Source organism: Heteronotia binoei, chromosome 1 (genome assembly GCF_032191835.1).
Source record: "Heteronotia binoei isolate CCM8104 ecotype False Entrance Well chromosome 1, APGP_CSIRO_Hbin_v1, whole genome shotgun sequence".
Lineage (NCBI taxonomy): Eukaryota > Metazoa > Chordata > Lepidosauria > Squamata > Gekkonidae > Heteronotia > Heteronotia binoei.
In genome coordinates, this window is record NC_083223.1 from 254,016,807 (window position 1) to 254,038,924 (window position 22,118).

The following is a 22,118-nucleotide window of genomic DNA, read 5'->3' on the forward strand; positions in this document are numbered from 1 at the left end:
CCTCTAGGTCTAGTCCAACCCCCTGCACAATGCAGGAAACTCACAATGCCTCCCCCTAAATTCACAGGATCCTCAAGGCTGCCAGATGACCATCTGTTTAAAAACCTCCAAGGAAGGAGAGCCCACCACCTCCTGAGGAAGCCTGTTCCACTCTTGCCTTGTAAATGCTACAGGGTCACCATAAGTTGACTGTGACTTGATGGCACTTCCCACCATCATCGTTAGGGCTTTTTAAAATCAAGAATGCACAGAAAATCTGAGATTCAGTTCTCAGAAAATCTGGCTCAAACATGAATGTAGAATCCCCCACAGTTCCGGCTGGCTTGGTGTTAGGTTGTGTTGCCTAATGTGAAAACGAGTTCCTGCTGGGATTTTTCTACAAAAAACAAAAACCTGTGTGAAACAATGGAGATGTCAGGGGTGTGGCCTAATATGCAAATGAGTATGTGCTGAGCTTTTTCTACCAAAAAAGCCCTGACCATTGTCATAAGTGAAACATTGGAAGGTATAAAAGTAATGCTTTTCAAATTTGTTCCCCAGCATCATATCTTTTGGTATTTTTGGTGTGGTACAAAAAAAGCTTTCTTTCTTTCTTTCTTTCTTTCTTTCTTTCTTTCTTTCTTTCTTTCTTTCTTTCTTTCTTTCTTTCTTTCTTTCAAATCTGAACTTCAATGTAAGTGAAGTTAAACGGTCTGAATAAAACAAACAAGCATTCTCGGACATTGACTGAAGTTTGTCTCTTTGCGGTTCACAAACACGCCCTCTATTCTTGTGGCTTCTATTTTGGGACCAAGCTATGCCCTCTGAGCCCCCATTTCAGCATTCATCCCTTTTCTCTCTGGCACAGCAACAGGGTGGAATCTGCCATCTCCTCTGTGTGTGAGTTTAGGCATGGATTTGCCTGCCAGGGGTGTTTTCAGCCCCAACTAGGGGTCCTGATGCCTTCACCTTGTATGGTGGTGAGAGATCACGGATCCCTCCCCCAGCTCAGATCTCCATTTTGCCTCTGGGGAAGTAAACAACTTCCAGGAAAGATCTCTGCAGTTACAAGTATACACGTCTGTATAGAATAAATCTCTCCCCCCCCCACCTTCCTGGACAGCTGGTATGAGTAAACAGCTATCTCTGAACCACAAGTGCCTTCTGGGTGCTGAGTGAGTATACATGCTTTAAAAAATATCCACTCTAAACCCGGCCAATAGAGATTGGATAACCCCAGGGAAAGAACTCAGCATCCCAGGCTTGCCTCATGAGCTATCTCTGTATACTATAGTTTCATACTCTTCACATTTTTATGGATGAAATAGAACATTTGAATGTAAGAAGAGCTCTGGTGGACCCAGGGCTTTTTCTGAAGCAGGAACTCCTTTGCATATTAGGCCACACACCCCTGATGTAGCCAATCCTCTAAGAGCTTATAGTAATAAGAGCCCTGTAAACTCTTGGAGGATTGGCTACATTAGAGGGGTGTGGCCTAATATGCAAATATGTTTCTTTGGTGGCCCTGGGTGGACCAGATCAACGATCCTTCTAGTCCAGCATCCTGTTTCTACACAGTGGCCAATCAGATGTCCTGGAGGACCAACAAGCATGGCAGAGAATCCAAAGCTTCCCCCTGATGCCTCCCAGCAACTGGCAAGTCAGAGATACACTGCCTCTGAACATGGAAGTTCCATTTAGCCATCATGGCTAACAGCCATTGATGGATTCATCTATTCTATCCTTGTGTTTTCTTTTTTTAAAGCCATCTGAGCTAGAAACCATCATTACATCTTGTGGCAGGAAGTCCCCCAAGTTAATTATGTGTTGTGCAAAGAAATAGGTTTGCCAATTTGGGCTTGAGTAATTCCTGGAGATTTGAGAGTGGAACCAGTGGCGGGCAGGGCATGGGGAGGGCAGGGACCTCAGTGGGGTACAATGCCAGAGAATCCAGCGGGGTACAATGCCAGAGAATGGGGTACAATGCCAGAGAATCCAGCCTCCAAAATAGTCACTTTTACCCTGGGGAACTGAGATGAGCTGTAATTCCAGGGGATCCCGAGCAATGTTCCCTCTAAGTTCCAAAGTTTTGTGAGCAAAAATTCTACTTTGTGAGCTACTGGCATTAAAGTTGTGAGCTACTGCATAAATTAGTGTGCTCTGGGGTCATCCTTCCTGAGCGAAGACAGAAATGCGTGAGCTGGAGGCTAAAAATGTGTGAGCTAGGTCACACTAACTCAGTTTAGAGAGAACACTAATCCCCAGGTGCTACCTGGAGGCTGGCATCCCAATGCCAGCAGGGAAGTTTGCTTATATGCGGGAGCTGGGGCTTTCAATGGAAAATTCCTTTCGTTTCCTCACCAGTGTTCCCTTGCATTCATGTAATGTCTTCATTTTGGTCATTAAACCGAGACTTGAATCACATGAAGGTAATTACAGGTACAGTCCTTCAAGCCCACAGCACCATGACCTTGATTCTGCCTTCATGTTTGTTTCTCTCACTGGGTGTGAGAGGCTGGCTGGTTGCCAAACGTTGCTCTCCAGCACACAAATGCTACAAAATTAAAACAGGGCTTGGGTGTTCTCTGTTTTGCAGGTCTTGCCATGCGTCAAAGAGGTTGGGACGACTTTCTGATGAGGAAAGGCTAACGAGCTGGGCACTTTTAAGACTAGAAAAGCAGGAGAGGATAGAGGTTTACAAAATGATGCATGGGGTGGAGACAGTGGCTAGAGGGAGCTTTCTCTTCCTAGAACCTCAGGGGGCACTTGCCCTGCTTGTGCAGACAACAACCATTCAGACTGCTAGGCGGGGCCAGTGCTAGGCTTTCTGGCACCCTAGGCAAGTCACCCACTAAAAAATAGGGAAAATAAAGAGTGCCAAACTTGAAACTTTTCACATTTTTAATTTACTGATTTTTAATTTTAATTTTTCAAAAAAAAAATGTGATGTTATAAAAAACTGTAAGAATAAGTGCTTGCCGTCCACACCAGGAAGAAGGGTGGTGGGACAGGACGAGGTGGGAGGCCAAGTCACACAATGGGGAGGGGGGGTTGGCTTGACTTTGTTGAGGGCAGCTTGATAGTGGGAGAGAATGAGGTGAAAGCGGTCAGGAGCCAGAGTCATGCGTTGGGGAGGGAGCACCCAGTGGTGCCCGCTAGGCCAGGTGGTGCTCTAGGCGAGTGCCTACTTCGCCTACTCCCATGCACCAGCCCTGCTGCTAGGTTGCCAACAAGTCTGGAGAAAAATGTCTTGTTCCTTAATATGTGAAAATGGGCCGGTGAAGCTTTTTGTGACATGTCAATAAACAACATCACCTAGTAAATAATAGCCTGTTCAAAGACAGGGACCAATTTCCCACTAACCTTAAGCCGCTTTTATGCTCCTCTTCTCTGCGGGGATTCCGTTGGATTTCACACTATCTGCTCTGGGGCTGCAACTAGCTTCTGCTTTTTCATGCAGCAAACAGAAACTGGTTTTTAGATGTTTCTGTTTGCCGCACAAAAAAGGCAAAGCTATTTGCAGCCCTGGGGCAGATAGTGTGAAATCCGACGGAAGCCCTGCTGAGAAGAGGAGTGTGAGAGCGCCGTAAGGCGAGTGGGAAATCGGTCAGGATTTTTCCCCCCTCCATTAATTTGGCAATCCTAATTTTCAGGGACACTTCCAGCATGATAGGCTGGGGCTGCCAAAGCCGCAGTGCTGATAGGACTCATTTCTGACCCTTGAGGATAGGTGGGAGAGTGTGTGTAATAAGTTAGAGTGTTGGACTAGGATCTGGATGGTGCAGGTTTGAATCCCCACTCTGCCATGGAAGTTGTCTGGGTAACCTTGGGCAGTCACACACTCTCAGCCTACCTACCTCACAGGGTTGTTGTGAGGATAAGATGGGGAAGAGGAGAATGAGGTAAGCTGTCTTGGGTCCCCATTGGGAACAAAGGAGGGTATAAATGCTGTAAATTACAAATAATTTTCATACTGCAACACTCTATAAATTCAAAGACAAAGTTAATCATTCCATATTTAAGTCTGGCAGTGGCAGCTATAGAAGACGACGGCAGTTCTATATGTTGTTGACCAGGGCCTGATATACAAATTTCCAGTCTTCTGTGATTTCAGCACCTAAATCTCTTTCTATCCATACTATGTTTTCTTTAAAAGGCCTGCACGGACACACACACACATATTCACTTTCAAGCATTTCCCATCCTGTTTTCTTTCACTGATTTCCCCCATCGTGCTAAGATGCATATTGCTTGCTGAAGTCTACCCTTTCTAAACCTCCTCTAGAGTTACTTGGTGAGATCCATGAATCTTATGTAATTATATCTCGGCTGCTTACCTAAAACTTGGACCCAATCATGTCTTCCAGCCTGTGGGCATGGAACACGATACTGCCAGATTAGATTGCAGAGACCAGCAGAAATGATGCGCCCTGTCCAGTGAACAAACTTAACCTGGGAATCTGCAAAGAGGTGTTCCAACTGATGGGAATGGCTCTGGGATCTTTACTGAACCACAGCTATTGTTTTGAGCAAAGCAAGAGAAAGGGTTCTTCTGACTCACTATGGCTGGTCATTACTAAGTAGGGTTGCTCGTTCTATGTAGAGAAATTCCTGGAGATTTGGGGGATGGTAGGGTTTGGGGAGGGTATAAAGTAGGGTTGCCAATCCCCAGGTGGGGGCAGGGGATCCCCCAGTTTGGAGATCCTCCCCCCCCCCGCTTCAGGGTCATCAGAAAGTGGGGGATGGGGGTGGGAATGTCTGCTGGGCACTCCATTATTCCCTTTGCAGACCGATTCCCATAGGGTGTAATGGAGAATTGATCCACAGGTATCTGGGGCCCTGAAGGGGCTGTTTTTTTGTTGTAGAGGCACCACATTTGTACCATAGCATCCAGTACATCTCCCCAAAATACCCTCCAAGTTTCAAAATGAGCCCCAAAAGAGGGTGCCCCTATCCTTCATTATTTCCAGTGGAGGGAAGGCATTTAAAAGGTGTGCAGTCCCTTTAAATGTGATGGCCAGAACTCCCTTTGGAGTTCAATTATGCTTGTCACAACCTCGCTCCTGGCTCCACCCCCAACATCTCCTGGTTTCACCCCCAAAGTCTCCTAGCTCCACCTCCAAAGTCCCCAGATATTTATAAAGCCATCCACCTTCCCAAGTAACCATTTTCTCCAGAGGGGTTGAATTTGTCTGGAGACCAGTGGTGATTCTGGGAAATCTCCAGCCACCACATTAATGGAATGCAATGACAGCAGGGTCTAGTTATGCTGCACCAGGTATCCCAAGGGTGCCACACTTAATTGTGTGGGGCTGAATCCAATTCCGTGACCCTGGATTCTGTTTTGGGATTACAGAAGTGGGCCCCAACCTTTTTGGCTCCAGGGATCGGCCCCAGGGTCGGCAGGGTGGGGGCACCCAATTCAGCCTCCCCCGTCCCCTGCGGCGCCTCCTTCTCCCGTTTTCCTCCTCCCTCCTTCGCCACCCCCCCCCCCCCCCACGCAGCCTCACAGCCGCCTTCTCCCTCCTGTTTTCCTCTCCCGTTTCCTTTTCCCTCCTTCACCGCCCCCCGCGCAGCCTCGTCACCTCCTCCTCTCCCCGTTTTCACATTTTAAGGCCCGGGAAGGTGCTGTGAAGCAATCAGCTGATCGTCGGGAAAACCGCAGCAGCAGCAGCGAGCAACGCTGCCCTTGCCTCCTTCTCTTCCCCGGCCTTAAAATGGTGAAAATGGGGGGGGAGGCGCCGCGGGGAGGTGGGTGGCGAGGCTGCACAGGCCATTGCAAACAGGCTGTGGCCCAGTATCGGTCCCAGGCCCTGCGGTTGGAGACCCCTGGATTACAGGATATTGCTGTTGCTTCGGGGCAAGGGCAACCTGCCTGACAGTGATTTGTGAGGGTCTGTAAATACCTGCTCAACCCGTACATCTGTAAATTAACAGATTGTTCAGAGGACAGTGTAAGTCTGCACTTAGACACTGTTTAGGATTTCCTGCCGCACAGAAAAGGGGACGTGATGAACCTGATAATCTATCCTATGAGTGATTTCTGCTTTTTAAAAAATCAGATGCATTTGACAGTCTTTCCAATTAATGTAAAAGATCAAAATGGGTAGCCATGTTAGCCTGTCCATAGCAGTAGAAAAGAGCAAGAGTCCAGGAGATTTTGGAGGTGAAGCCTGGGGAGGGGGCAGGGTTTGGGAAAGGGAGGGGCCTCACTGGCATATAATGCCATAGAATCCACTCTTTAAAACAGGGGGATTTTTCTCCAGGGGAATTTATCCCTGTCATCTGGAGATGGGCATGGCTGGCCCTGCCACTAGGCAAACTAGGCAATTGCTTAGGGTGCTGGCCTTCTGGGGTACCAAAATGGGCACCCCCCACATGACTCAGAGATGTTATCAGTGGTGGGGGGGGCACCAGAAGTTAGCCTTGCCTAGGGTGCCAGACAGTCTAGGGCCGGCCCTGGAGATGGGTAGTAATTCCAGGAGATCTCAGGGCCTTACTTGAAGGTTGCAACCCTAACTGAGAACCGGCTTATTCATTCTGGGTGCAATTGATTCGTTTACTACTCTGGCAGGGGGAGGTGAAGCATTCGCAGAGCCTGATGAAGTTAAAGTAATTTCCAGGCATCTAAGACTGGCTCTTGACAACAGGTGCCTTGGGGCTCTCCTTGGCTTGACTGGCATTTTATTTCCCCTGTATGTATGCCTAGTTTTAAACTTCTCTTTAAACTGGAGAGCCAGTTTGGTATAGTGGTTAAGTGTGCGGACTCTTATCTGGGAGAACCGGGTTTGATTCCCCACACCTCCACTTACACCTGCTGAGATGGCCTTGGGTCAGCCATAGCTCTGGCAGAAGTTGTCCTTGAAAGGGCAGCTGCTGTGAGAGCCCTCTCCAGCCCCACCCACCTCACAGGGTGTCTGTTGTGGGGGAGGAAGGTAAAGGAGATTGTGAGCCGCTCTGAGACTCTTCGGAGTGGAGGGCGGGATATGAATCCAATATCTTCTTCTTCTTCTCTTTAATGCTTTGCAAAATGGGACCGTAGTAGCCATTTTCCTTTGTCTTTGCACAAGATTGCAAGGCTGGGTGGTTTGGGGGGAATCTTAGGTGCCTTCTTCTGGTTGAAAGGAGTGTCTTCTGGGCAACAGTATCTTACCTATCTACCAAGGTCTTCAGGAGAGAATTTTAAAGAGGAAGGAAGGAAGATAGACAGACAGACAGACACACAATATTATTTCTTCTGGGGTCTTGTGGACCCCAGAATCACGCACTGTGCAGAATGACTGATTCCATTATTGTGGCTACTAGCTGTTGACAGATCTCTCCACACACAAATCACACTCATGAGTCTGTCATGCTCATGACTTTATCGAATCCTTTCCTAGAACCATTCAAGAATGTGCTCATCACCACATCCTGTGGCAGTAAGTTCCATAAGTTGCTAATACACATTGCATGAAGAAGGAGTTCCTTTTGTTTGATTGGAATCTACTGCTCATCAATTGCGTTAGGATTCTAGTATTATAGGAGGGTTGGATTCCCTCTATACCCTGTCTTTCCATTGTTAATCAGTGTTAAAACCTCTGTCATCCTGTCCCTCTGCTTCTAAATGTCTACCCTGCTGCCGCCAGCCTCTCAAAACACCAGCTGGGGGAAGGAAGACAGCATGGTACATGGTGCAGCATGGTGCTCTCGTCAGATAGCGGAAGCTAAGCAAGGTTGGTGGTACTTGGATGGGAGACCACCAAAGAAGATTTTGCAGAGGAAAGCAATGGCAAACCACCTCTGCTTCTCACTTGCCTTGAAAGCCCTTGCTGGGGTCGCCACAGGTCAGCTGATGTATTACAGATGTAGCACAGCAGGGAGCTCATCATTTGGACTGTTCTTTTTCATCATTCTGTGATATTGGTTGCTTTAAGGTCAGAAGGATCAGGTCTGAGCCCTCTTCCTTTCTTCTGCATTTCAGCTGACAATGTCTGTGCAACAACCAAATTTGCTCTTGGATTTGAAGTCCCATCCTCCAGCCTCTGCTTAAAATGCTTTGCCTGGCAGAGGCACCCGCTGAATGCCAGCTGTCCCTGTGGCAGCTTAGGGTGACCTAAGTTTAGATCCTGTTGCCCACCATTCCCCTGCCCTCTGTCTTGCCTTTACCCTGCTTGGCTTAGAGAACACCCCACCTGTTCTACAGTCTAAAGGGATCTCTGCTTTTGGCTGGCCCAGGTCTGTCTGAACTGCTTATTTAAGCAGTCGTATCGGATGCTCCCCATTGGCAGGGCTAGATCTTCAAAGCATGTTGTACAAAGTTCAGTGTCTCGTGGCCCAGCACGTTTGCTCTCCGATTAGCAGCCACCACCTTGCATTTATAAGAAGAAGAAGAAGAAGATATTGGATTTATATCCCACCCTCCACTCCGAAGAGTCTCAGAGCGGCTCACAATCTCCTTTACCTTCCTCCCCCACAACAAACACCCTGTGAGGTGGGTGGGGCTGGAGAAGGCTCTCACAGCAGCTGCCCTTTCAAGGACAACCTCTGCCAGAGCTATGGCTGACCCAAGGCCATGCTAGCAGGTGCAAGTGGAGGAGTGGGGAATCAAACGTGGTTCTCCCAGATAAGAGTCCGCACACTTAACCACTACACCAAACGTGCTCTCCATACACCAAACATGCTCTCCATAAGCCTGTTGCTGCCTCTTGATTTCTTCTTTAAAAGACAGAGAACACAGAAAGGTTCCTTTTTGGATCAAACCAGTTGTCCATCTAGTCAGAAGAATGTAAGAGAAGCCATGTTAGATCAGGCCAATGGCCTATGCGATCCAACATTCTGTGTCACACAGAGGGCAAAACCCAGGTGCCATCAGGAAGTTCACCAGTGGAGCCAGAACTCCAGAAGCCCTCCCACCATTGCCCCCTGAGCACCAAGAATATAGAGAATTACTGCCCCAGACATAATAGTGTTCCATCTATACCTTTTGGTTAATAGCCACTCATGGTCCTCTGCTCCATATGTTTATCCATTCCACTCATGAAGCCATATGGGTTTGTAGCGCCACCATTTCCTGTGGCAGTGAGTTCCATGTTTTGCTTTGGGTGAAGTACTTCCCTTTATCTGCTCTAAGCCTACTTCTCATTGATTTCGCTGAGTACCCACAAGTTCTTATATTGTTAGAAAGGGGAAAAAGTCCAGCATCCTGTCTCACACAGTGACCAGCCAGTTCCTCTGGGCAGATCCAATAAGAGGACATAGAGGCCAAGGCCTTCTTCTGATATGGCCTCCTGGCACTGGGATTCAGAGGTTTACTGCCTCTGAATGTGGAGGTTCCCTTTGTCCCCATAGCTAGCAGATGCTGACAGACCTATTGTCCATGAATCTGTCAAATCCTCCTTTGAAGCCATTTGTGCTGTCACTACATCCTGTGGCAGCACATTCCACATTTTAATCATTCCTTGAGTTTAAAAAAATAATTTCCTTTGTCCACCTTCTGCTCATCAAATTCATGGGATGCCCCTGGCCCCAAGGTCTATTATTTTGGGAGTGGGAGAAAAAATTCTCTGTGTATACCTTGTGCATAATTTTATAAACCTGATGTTTTAACAACCTGCTCCTCAAATTCTCTATTTATATGCCTAATTATTAACTTACTATCACTTACCAGCCCCTGTAACTTTTTTGCTAGTGACACAGTTAATTTTATTTATTGTGCATGGCTTGGCTCACTTATGTGAGCAACCTATATGAGTTTGGCATCTTGTCTGATGCACATTGACTCTCTGCCCCTAAATGCCCCCATGATATGGCTTTTGAAGGTAGTTTTGTGTGTATTTAAGGGGGAGACAAAGCACTTTGCAATAACATTCAGCTCCTTTAACAAAGCACTTCCCATCTGCAAAGGAGCAAAGTGCTGAGGTTTGTATAGACTCATGCCTTCGGGGAACCTGACCAGTTTGAAACGGAATGGAATGGTTGGTGCCTCAGCAGCTTTGCTGGCCTGTGCAGAGATGAGGTAACTGCCCTTACTTAAAGCAGCAGAGAAGCTTCTCTTTTTTATCTCCTTCTTGCATACATTGGCCTGGTGGAACTTCCCCTTATCCAGCCCCATCACCCACCAGAGCCATTAGAACAAACACGGCTGGCGACTGGCGCTCTCTCTCTTGTTTGATTGCAAGCCGCTGCCCTCTGCTCTGATTGCAAGATTCCATCTGCCTTATCTTAGGCGGCTTTCTGATTAGGTTGGTTTGTTTCCCTTACTATGGAGTTTGGCAGCTTGTCCACAACATGGTTGCCAGGATGGAGCAACCCTAGAAACCATTTCCTCGCTTTAAATGATTTTTTTCCCATGGACTCCCCTGTTTATGGACTCCCCTGTAAACTCCACTCTGATTACCGCCCATCATTAAGGATATCTTTTTACCTCTAAGCTGAGTTTGATGGTTATTGCTATATCAGTTCCCTGGGAGAGGCTGCAATAGAGCATAGAGCAAGACAGATCGGTGGTGGAGCATTGATCAAGATGGGTCGCGGGATTAATCTGCCCGTAGCACTAGAAAAAAGCATGAATCCAGCACCGTAAAAACTGAAGAAGTAGACAGTGACTCACAAAAGCTCATAGCCAGCCAGAAATTTTGTTAGTCTTTAAGATGCTGCTAGACTCTTGCTGTTTTCTAATGGTAGAGCATGCACTTGTCTTATTGAAGATCCCAAGTTCACTTCCTGGTAATTCTCGTTAAAAAGGTTCTCAGGGAACAGGTGTTGCAAAAGTTCTGAGCCGGAGACCCTGGAGAGCTGCTGCTGCCAAGTACAAAGCTGAATGGATTATTGGCCTGACCTGGCATAAAACAGCTTCAAAAGTTATAAAGGAAGATGCAGACACGTTGCAATCACACACACTAAATAATGCACTTTCAATCCACTTTCAACTGGATTTTGCCATAAACTAAAATCCAGTTGGAAAGTGCATTGAAAGTGGATTGAAAGTGTATTATTTAGTGTGTGTGATCTCAGGCATAATATCATTTACTGGGTCAGTTCGGGTTAGTATAGATAGAGCAATGCCAGTTTTCAATGGGGAGGGGCTGTGGCTCACTGATGGAGCTCCGGCTTTGCATGCAGAAAGTCCCAGCTTCAGTCTCTGGCATTTCCAGTTAAAGGAACAGGTGATATAAAGACTTCTGCCTGAAACCCTAGAAAACTGCTGCAAGTTATTGTAGACCAAATCGACCTTGATAGATGACTAATCTGACAGCTTCACTTGTTCAGCTTTCACATATTTCCTTACCTGATGAGTTCTGTTAAATCAGAAACCTCACATAGCCAGATCTCAAAAAAGAGTTCGCGTGGGGGAGAATTCAAGGGGAGGGTCCACACTTTTAGTGTTAGAGCACCTGCTTTGCATCACAGAAGGCCCCAGCCAGATTCAGTCCCTGGAATATCCAGTTGGAAGAATCTACGCAGACTGGCAGTGGCTCTCTGGGGTCTCAGGCAGAGAGCCACTGCCAGTCTGAGTAGACAATACTGACCTTGATAGATCACTGGACTCAGTATGAGGCAGCTTCATGTCTTCAAACACTCAAACATCCTGAATTGTGTGCAAGAGATACAGCTGGGATTACCAGCTATTAGTGGGGAAGGACATGGCAAATAGGAGAAAATGCAGGCTTACCAATGGGTGGTTGCAATGCAGAAGATTCCAAACGAAAAGAGCTTAATAGAAAGCCTGGAAAGGATCATATCTACTATGAGTGAGCAGATATTGCACAAGGCTAGATCACTTCTAAGTTGGACTTGCTGCATAAACTGCATGGGGTGGGGGGTGGGGAGGAGATGTTTCTCTTCTTCTTTTTTGCTTGAAGGACCCACAGGCAAATTTCCTGTCAATATTCACCCATTCTGTCTGGCAGCTGCTGAGTAGTCAGTTTGGCCTGGATATTGTCTGATCATTTTTTGTGGCACTGTGGTTGCTGCTGCTTGTCAGCTGTGTTTTCCTGATCCCTGTTTTTAAACTTCAAATAGTTAAGGAGCTGGCTGAGGAACCTGTGTGCTAAGACCAGACCATGGGATATAAATGTTTCAAAATAAAATACAGAAGCTTTATTTGAATGTCAAGGATCTCCCTTCATTTAGTAGTAGTTACATGACGGTAGGGAGGGTGGGGTGCGCAAACTTTCCCCTGATTATTGAGGCTGCATTAATGGGACTTAGCTATTCTGAGCTATGCGCTTGTTATAAACAAACCGTTCTGCAAATTCAAATCCAATTTGACTTGGTGTTTCAAACAATCACACCAGTGGGTAGGCACTGCTCCGGGACGAGTCTTACCACAGGCTACTGGTCTCAGTGGTATCCATATATGACATCCCATTGGAGATGAGATAGGGTCTGTTGAATTCATGAGCAGTGCTCAAGCATGAAATCTACAAGGGAAGCAAAAAGGAGGAATCAATGGACAGGTCTCACAATGCAGGGAAGTAAAGTGTAGGGTCCCACAAGGATCAGTTTTGCTCTTTCTAAGCTGTGGAGTCCTGTGAGCAAAAATTCTACTTCGTGTGCTACTGGCATTAAAGTCATGAATGAGCGATTTGGCTACAGCATAAATTAGTTTGCTCTGGGGCCATCCTTCCTGAGTGAAGACAAAAATGTGTGAGCCAAAGACTAAAAAATTGTGAACTAGCTTGCACTAACTCAGCTTAGAGGGAACAGTATTCATAAAGGATCTGGAACTTGAGATGAGTAGTATAGTGGTCAATTTTGCAGATGACACAAGTTATTTGGGATGGTGAAAGCCAAGACTGAATGTGAAGAGCTCTGAGAGGATCTCCACAAACTGGTCGAGTGAGCAACATTGTGGCAAACGAAGTTCAGCGTTGGTCAGTGTAAAGTGATGCACATTTGGACAAAAAAAACTCTCAACATCAAGTATAGGCTAATAGGGTCTGAACTTGCTGAGACTGAGAGGAAAAGATCTTGGGGTCATAGGCAGATAACTCAATGAAAGTGTCAACCCAGTGTGCTGCAGCATTGAAAAAGGCAGACTCTGTTAGGGGTAATTCGGAAAGCGATTGAGAATAAAACAGCCAATATTGTTATGCCCTTTATAGATCTATGGTGAGGACTTATTTGGAATACTTTGTACAGTTCTGGTCACTATCTCAAAAAAGACATTGCAGAGCTGGAAAAAATACGGAGGAGAGCAACTAAGATGATTTCAGGTTGGAGCAGCCTCCCTAGGGGACGACATGTTCAAGGTTTATAAAATTATGCATGGGGTGGAGGGAACTGACAAAGCAAATTTTCTCCCTCTTCCAAAATGCTAGAACTTGAAAGCATCCAATAATGTTGATGGACAGTAGGCTTGGGATGATGGCCACAGCCCTAGACAGGTGATTAGACAGATTGATGATGTCTATCCATGGCTACTAGCCATGGTGACTGAGAGGAATCTCCACATTCCAAGGCACTAATCCTCTGAATGCCAGAGCCAGGAGGCAACATCAGGGGAAGGTCTTCATGCTGCAGAGGAACTAGTTGGCCATTGTGTGAGACAGGATGCTGGACTATTGGCCTGATCCAGCAGGGCTCTTCTTATGAAGGCCTCAGCCTCTATGCCCTGTTGCTGGCCCTTCAGAGGAACTGGTTGGCCACCATGTGAGACAGGATGCTGGATTAGATGAACCTCTGGACTGACCCAGAATGATTCCTATGTTCTGATGAGGCCAACAGCAACACGGACACCTATTAAGGCCGCATTTGGATTCAGTGTCCCCCCTGCCAAAGAATGGCTGAGTACATTACAAATGCTCATTATGAAAACCCATTCAAGAAACAGGACTGGGAGCAATCATGGCTGTTGTGGACTTTGAGCCCATTCATGGGAAAGGCAGACTAAAAATCAAACCAATCATTTGGGAATGTACTTTATATGGGACAGTTCTAACAAACTTTCCATGGTTTTCAGGTTTCTTTTACCTATGTTACACCTACTGTTGCCAGTTCCAGGTTGGGAAATGCTTGGAAATTTTGGGGGTGGAGCCTGAGGGCAGGGTTTGGGGAAAGACTCCATTAAGGAGTAATGCCATAGAATTCACCTTCCAAACCAGCCATTTTCTCCAGCTGTTGCCTGGAGATCAGTTGCAATATTAAAAAAATCTCCAACCACCAACTGGAGGTTGGCAACGCTAGTTGCACCCCAAACACACATACCCCTTTACCAGTTCTTCCCAATTCTCAAATTAATTTGTAGCTGTGCAGAGCACACACATTTCTGAAACCCCATGTGTTTGCACCACTTCGGAGTGGTGACAGATACTCCAGCTCCATCAAAGAGAGACAATATGAAAAGTTCCACCATTTTTAAATTTTTGGAAAAAAACTTTATTAAAAATGGTACCCCCAAAAGGGGCTTTCTATAGAATAACAGTACAAAATATAATTAAAAATTTCAAACCCATACAAAAAGCAAAATACACAGAAAATAAATCCACAGTAGAAAAAGACCAGTCAGTACACTTTTAAATTTGTGTCTGACCATCACTTAGACAGCATTTTTTTTAACCAACACAGCTCTGTACTGACAAAGCCTGGGAGATCAGTTAACACTTTGAATATACAGTGCCATTAACAAATACATTTTTTAAAAAAGTGCATTTTACTCAGTCAGTTGGGGATAAACCAGGCATGGGTGGAGAGTAGACATAAGAGCAGCCCAGAAGCAAAATAATTTGCAGTGTGATTTAAGTCAGCCTTCAGCTATGGCTATGAGGTGTACGGTTTTTACTCATTGACAGCTGTGCATGGAAGTAAGACTGTTTTGGCACCATTGGTCTTTGGTCTAGTGCATTTAGATATTGCTGGGCTTTTTGACACCAAGGCAGCAAGGGAATGCCTGAGAGTTCTCACTGCAACAGGAAGACACAAGGAAGATGCCCTCCTTCAAGGCCTCAAATTCTATCCCTGCACTGTGAGAGGCTGCTGCTGATCTGTTGCCAACCCCCCAGGGTAGCGACACTGGTTTATCCACATAATACAATACAGAGATACAAAATAAGAAAAGTATAGTGATTTTTCCTCCCTTTACCAAAAAAAGTTGGCTTGTTTATACTTAGGAGATATCAACGTCAAGTTAAAACATAAATACAGGAAATATTAAGTGCTACGTCAATGGTCAGCTGTGAGACTTCCATAACTGGCCACTTTTGAAAAGCTACACTAATATGCAGCATACACGATGCTTGTTAAATGACAAAAGAACATAACAAAAGAACAGTAAAAAATACAGACATTGCATTCTGAGAAATAGGAGCTCCCCCCCCCCTCCGCCCAATGTCTTGGGCCTGTTCTGTCATCCACCTGGAGTATGGGTTGGTGGTATAAAAGAGCAACACTTTCTACTACTTGCTAAATTCTTCTATTTTCACCTCTTCCCTTCATCTAGCAACATGACAATCCAGCATCTGACACCTACAAAACAGCCTAACAGCTTGTCTCCCACACATAAAAACTCCCCGAGGTTAAAGTGTTAAGTTTTTAAAGAAAAAAAAAATTTGTTCTGAAAGCAACACATACCTTTTAAAAGCTTGTTTTAGTATTGAAATTGTCAGACATAACCCCCCCCACATCTGTAGCTAGATCATAAGGTTCAAAACACTTTTGATCACTGATACAAAAAGTCATCGATACACCCATCTGTTGTTCAGTCTCTTATCTCCCACAGCCATTAATCTGTTGATTTTCCTCTCTTCTACAGGAAAACACCACATGCTCTCCATTTCTAGGAATTCCCCTTTCTGCTCCTACCCCAAGTTTTTTATTTTTAACAGTTTTATTTCAGCACCTGATAGCTTGAAGGGGGAGAGTTCTTTAAAGTCTTTTGGGGGGAGCAAGTAGAGAAAACCCAAGCACTGACACTAAAGGCTTCTCTTAGCCTACGCCAAGTCACTTTGGACAAAAGGCATTAAAAAGGAAAACAGCTTTGTAATTCTACTCCTTGCTGACACAGCTGTTTTGTTTCCTGGCGTGTCCTGCCACCGTGAAATCTTCCCTTTTTAAAAAAAATCAGGAATTTTCTGCCTGGTGCAATCTGTGAGTGCAATATTTAAATGAGTCCAGGAGAAGTTGAAGACAACTGCAAAAGTTGTTTCTTTTAGCTGGTGCTCATTGAATGTTGTTGTTGGCAATGCAAGGATCCACCTGGAAGAGAGAAGAACAAAGGAAAGGGATGAAGGCCTGCTTGAGGTCTGCAAATCAGATCATGTTTCCTTCTCATTGAAAAAGTGGAAGTTGGGGGTTCATCTCTCTAACTCAAGCATTAACAGATTTCCCCTTAGACAACTTCCTTTGCATTCGTAACACCCCACCAACCAACCCCCCTTTCTTCTGCTTTGCTGTTATTTCCTTCACTTGCACTCAGTACAGAATAGCTAGGAAGCCTCACCTCCGTGTAGGTTGGTGGGGGCATGAACTTGAACTCCGGCGCATACATGAAGATGGGACTGTCAAAAGAGTTGTCCAGCTCATCTATGAGAGGGGTGGTAGGACTCTCCAAGCGGTGATCTTCAGGGACAATGTCCAGATAGCAGGGAGGTGCTATAGAGGAAGATGGTACAGGTTAACCAAACTCAAATTAAGTATTTTTCCTTCAGTCAGCTTTCTTTGCATTAACATCTACCTATACTCCAAGTCTAGGAGCTGTAATCTCCCTCCCCTAAAAACGAAGAGGCCTCTACTCACCTTCTGGGGTATCAGGGATGTTGAGGTCCACCCAGCTCATCTCTGAACTAGCCTGGCTGGCCATGCTGGAGCTACGGCTGCCAATGCCAGAAGACTTGCTGCCAATGACGAGGGGCAACTCTAGGATAACCTTCTTGGACCCTGGAACACTGACATAAATCTGCAACAACAGAAAGAAAAAGTGGTGGTGAGATTCAATTTTAAAACAAGAATGTTGAAAACTGCCTGGATGTTGTTAGCTGCCCTGAGCCTGCTTCGGCGGGGGAGGGCGGGATATAAATAAAATTTTATTATTATTAAATCTTTAAGCTTTAAAAAAAGCATGAACAATGAGCCCATGCTTAGGGTGGAAGCTATTGTACACATGCTAAGGCATCACTCCATCACAAAAAAAAAGTATTTCAGAAGTATGCCTTCTGCCTGTTCAAATGCATCTAATAACTGGCGTGCTGACAATGATATGCATAGAAATGCTTTAATTCAGATCCAAAGAGTTTCCAAATTTCCTTTCTCTAAAGGTAAAAGTAGTCCCCTGTGCAAGTACCAATCATTTCTGACTCTGGGGTGATGTTGCATCACTGCCCACATAAAAAAAATTCTTTGGGGGGGGGGGCATGGGTGAAATCTGATGCGACAGCCCTGCAGAAGAAATTCCAAAATGTGTCTTCCAGTTGCAGACCACTCACTGGTATAGCCACAAGGCTTGAATTCCTGCATTCAGTACAAGCTTTACAGCCACACTCAGGCTCAAATCCTGCCCCAAATACTTGGATTTAACAAAGATTAACAACTTCATGATAGATTAGGAGTATGTGGTTTACTGACCAATGGAACCCTTCAAGCACAGTTCTGAGTACAGCTGTTGCCTTCTATGATCAAGATCCCTCACCTGTAGGAAGTACTCCACGCGCAAGATGTTGCAGCCCAGGATTGAGGGTTTGATTTTCCTGACTCGGAGGGTCTTGCCACGCCAAGTTTCAGACATGCCGGAGACGATGTGGTTGCCTCGGACACAGGACAGTTTCTGGGTGAAGACCTTGGTTTGCCCGTTAGCCAAGTAGGTGTGCTTCGAAATGATGGCTGCCTTAGGCACCACAATTCGGGAGCAAGTGTTCTCAAAGTCCGCATTTATGCAGATGTCGTCACCTGGAAGAGCAGGGTGGAGAAACCACTTAGTATGGAAGAACTTTAGGACTTCATAGGCTGAAACACAGCTTCTTTGTTATGTGTTCGGAGATACTTCAGAACAGAACAAAGCATTCCCTAACATACGGTACCCTGAGAGCTGGTCCTAGCTCCCCCAGTACATTTTAACACTAGTAGAAGAAGATAATATTGGATTTATATCCCGCCCTCCGCTCCGAAGAGTCTCAGAGCGGCTCACAATCTCCTTTACCTTCCTCCCCTACAACAGACACCCTGTGAGGTGGGTGGGGCTGGAGAGGGCTCTCACAGCAGCTGCCCTTTCAAGGACAACCTCTGCCAGAGCTATGGCTGACCCAAGGCCATTCCAGCAGGTGCAAGTGGAGGAGTGGGGAAATCAAACCCGGTTCTCCCAGATAAGAGTCCGTGCACTTCACCACTACACCAAACTGGCTCTTAAACACAAGGTTTTCTCCTCCCTTCCCCAAATTGAGAGGGTTCAAGGGCTCACCATCACAAAATCCTTTGCGGTCAATCCTGGCACTAACAGATACGTGACCATCAGGAATGAACATGCAGGAAACTCTCTTTTCCTTCTTGGCAGAGACAGGTGACTGTAATGAAACACACAGAAAGATATGAGCACGAAATCTAAAATCTGAGACACACACTGCCTTCAAATTGTATCCCTGTCCACATAAATCTTGCTTGCTTGACCTCCTGCTGAACCTTAACCAGTTTGCCCCTTATTTAGAGTTTAAACTGTAACTCTAATCATTTACAAATGTCTTTTTAAGCATGCATTAGCCTAGGCACTTGGATAAAGCACAATGTCACGCCAACTTCAGGTCAAAGATTTTAAAAGAAAACACAAGCATTTTAGCTGACAATTCTGAATCAAGCCACTAAGAAGATTCTGAAAGATGCCCGGTTTCATGCAAACTGCTACAATAAAACTTGACAGAGTGGGTTAGCTGCTAACAACGGCAAGATGAAAGCAATACTCCAAAATGATAATTACCATCAAGTCTGGAGTGTTGACGTCAATCTGATCCATAACTTCAAAGCGTTGCTTTATCTCTTGAGTTGGGAAAGATGGGCGATCCAGGAAAACCTTCACCCAGTAATCAACACAGCCATACTTCCCCTTGAAGGTAGTACCAAGAGGTCTGAAAAGAAAAAAAGAAAAGAGATGTTCATGAGACACAGCAAAGTAGCATAGGAAGCTCAAAAAAGTAGCAATCTTTGTTGATTTGGTGGCCACATCTGACCAATACCTACCCTTGTGGCAGCTCAAATCCAAACTTGTATTCGTAGATGTTCCCTGGCCTCAGAATCACAGAGCCATCTGTATCTGTGGAAGTGATCATAAAAGGAGAAAAACATAAATCCTTTAGATAAAAGTTTTTAAAAATATACTCCTTTCCAACATGCTTAGACATGCACGGAAATTTTAGCCCCAAGGGTTTTAGGGTTTCCCCATTTTTAGTTGAGGAACCAGAATGTCAATAAATGCCTCTTTTTAGTACACACCTCAATTCTTTTGAGCGCTATCTCCTATGAACACCATCCAAATAATACTGCAAAGCATGGACTGCATGAGCCAGCGATCTAAGGAATCTCTCATTGCCCCAGATCACACATCACTCACAGAGACTGCCAGCCAAATTTGACAGCTTTGACCCTGGTGTGTGTGTGTGTACTCCTTGTACTATCAGTACGTCCTCAGACAGACAACCTAGCCAGCCAATTCCATACTGCAGCCAGCACCTGTTTCTGGGATGTACTGTACTCACTCTTTTCCTGTGGAAACTAATGTAGCAGAGGAAGTACACAATACAGTGGATGCTGCTGCCAGTCATTCAAAGGAGATCCACTCTACCCACCCTAGTATATCCTTTGTTTCCTCCTTTGCCAATACTCAAGCCTTAAAACTGTGCATTGTTTCCTAACCTGCATCCTCTCTTACATCTCAGACCAAGGCAATATTCCCATGAGGAATTTACCACAGTGTAAATCTAATTAGAGTTTATCCTATTTAATTACAAGTAATCATGCATAGAAATTGGAACATGGAGGGGAGGGTTATTCCTAAAACACAACTTTTAAGTGGTTGAGTTCCATCTCTATTCCCATGTGTGCAATCCTGCGATGTAGCTCTATTAGAAGATTCCCAAAATCCCTCTAAGTTCCCCCATCTTAACCATATGCCATTCTTTGTTGGGCACCTTTATGCAGCCTGACTTGAAATGTTATAATTTGTCATTTGAGTTCCAGAGAGAAAGACAGGCTTTAAAAATAAACACAGCTAAACAAACAGCCTAAGAAATACTGTGTGAACAACACAAAACCAGATACAGAAAGTTAGGAGAGCCCACTTTAAAAAGTTTTAAAACTTCTCCGCTTCGCTAAACATTATTATGCCCCTTTGAGGAAGCCAATTCCCAGTCACAGGACAGGGCCGAAACCGAAACCTAGGACCCCGCGTAATCCCATTATTAACTTCCAAGCCAACACATTAAAAGACTGGAAGCGAAGAACCACTTCTCATAAAGTTTTCATTTCAATTTACTTTTTTTTGTTTTTGCAAGATCGCCCAAAGCCAAGGAAGACGCAGCCACACCAGTACCCAAAACAAAAGCCCAGCCACGCAAGGATGCTCACCAACGGGATGGTCGTCCATCGTGAGGACGTCTTCGTAACGAAGATACTCCATCTCTTGCTTGCATTGCTGGGGGCCCTTGATCCACAGGACCTTGGCCACCCCGCAAGCCAGGATTTTGACCGAGGTAACTCGGGTGACTTCGGCCACTTCCACGGTCACCCGGCCGGCCACCTTCTCCCCGCTGGTGTGGACCTTCTCGGGCTCGTTGAAGGCGAGGGTGAAGGTCTTGATTTTCTTAAACATCACCATGGTGACTAGAGGTTCGGACCCTTCTCGAGAAGGAAGCAAATTTGGTTGCGTTCAACCTCTTTGGTTTTGGAATAGGATGATCCTTTCTTCCCCTATAAAACTGGGGTCAAAAGTTGCCCTCTTTGCGAGAAACGATGAGGAGTACCAGTGGAAACCCCAAAATGGAAAAGGTTAAATTGCTATTTAAAAACAACCACTGACCCCTTTTTAGAACTGGCCTTTTCACCCAAAAAAAGAGCGCCTATGGGACCGAAAAGGATCAAATTATGTTCTTGCGTGAAAGCACCTCTCGCACTCAGCGCCCAAAAGGCTATGACGTTGCTACACCCGGATGCTGCCTTTTATATCTCCTCCTCCCCTTTCTCACCCTCCCTGGAGTTGTTGATCTCAAACTGCTCCATGCGGCCGGCTCGTGTACCCTCGTGCTGCCCTCGTGAACAGCGCTCCTATTGGCTGTCTCGCCGTGTTTACAATCCAGAAGACCAATCAAAAGGCGGGCTGCGGCGCGTGGACAGCGTGTGTGGAAGAGATGCCGGCTCTCAGTTAGAAGACGCGAAAAAAAAAAAAAGCAGGCTGCAATAGGCAAAGCGGGGGAGAGGGGGCAGGGAAGAGCGGAGTGACGCATAACTATCCAATGAGAACGGAGTTTGAGTCAGAGGCGCCTCACGACCGACAAAAGTTTTATCCAATGAGAAGGCAAGAAGAGAGGACAGAGAAGGGTCGCCAACGAATGGAGCACGAAGGGTGGGATTTGGATGATTCGGAGCAGGCTGAGGGGAATTTAGACGAGTGGGTGTGGCTGTGCTTTGACTGATGAGGGGAGTTTTGGTGGGAGAAGGGATGAGTTATAAAGCTTGCCTTAAATAGCCAAATGTGAGGGGAAGGCAAGTTCAAGCTTAGTGGGAATACATAGACACCCCCCCCCCCCCCCGCAATGGCTCTTTCGTTTTAATCCCGGGGACGGGCGGATTCGTTTTGTTAAGTAGAAGAGAAATGGTTCCAAATAAAATCTGAAGTGTACTTAGCTATATTGATAGATCCAAGCTGGCAGCGGTGTTGGTCTGAAGCAGTAGAGCAGTCAAGTTGCACCTTTAAGACCAACAACGTTTTATTCGGAATGTAAGCTTACCTTCTGAATAAAACTTGACCAGTTTCGCACTAGAACTTTAACCCTGGTTTAACTCTGTCCCCAAGCTGGCTTTTCACACTAAAACCATAGAATCATAAAGTTGGTTTCTCTGATTCTAGTGTAGAAAGTCAGTTTGAGGACAGAGTTAAACGAGGATTAAAGCTCTAGTGCGAAATTGGTCGAAGATCGATTGGTTGTCTTAAAGGTGCAACTTGACCCCTACTTAGGTAAATTGAG

At 45.6% G+C, this 22,118-nt stretch overlaps 1 protein-coding gene across 1 annotated transcript; it reads right to left on the bottom strand.

Annotated features, from left to right (window-relative positions):
- Positions 1-14,316: 14,316 nt before the first annotated feature.
- TXNIP (thioredoxin interacting protein) lies at positions 14,317-21,320 on the bottom strand. The gene is made up of 9 exons (XM_060253410.1): positions 21,120-21,320; positions 20,503-20,844; positions 19,120-19,192; positions 18,860-19,007; positions 18,350-18,452; positions 17,585-17,841; positions 16,696-16,855; positions 16,400-16,551; positions 14,317-16,155 (listed from the first exon to the last, which is right to left on the bottom strand). The coding sequence occupies exons 2-9, from the start codon at positions 20,750-20,752 to the stop codon at positions 16,120-16,122; spliced, it is 1,179 nt and encodes a 392-aa protein (XP_060109393.1). The 5' UTR covers positions 20,753-20,844; positions 21,120-21,320; the 3' UTR covers positions 14,317-16,119.
- Positions 21,321-22,118: the final 798 nt, after the last annotated feature.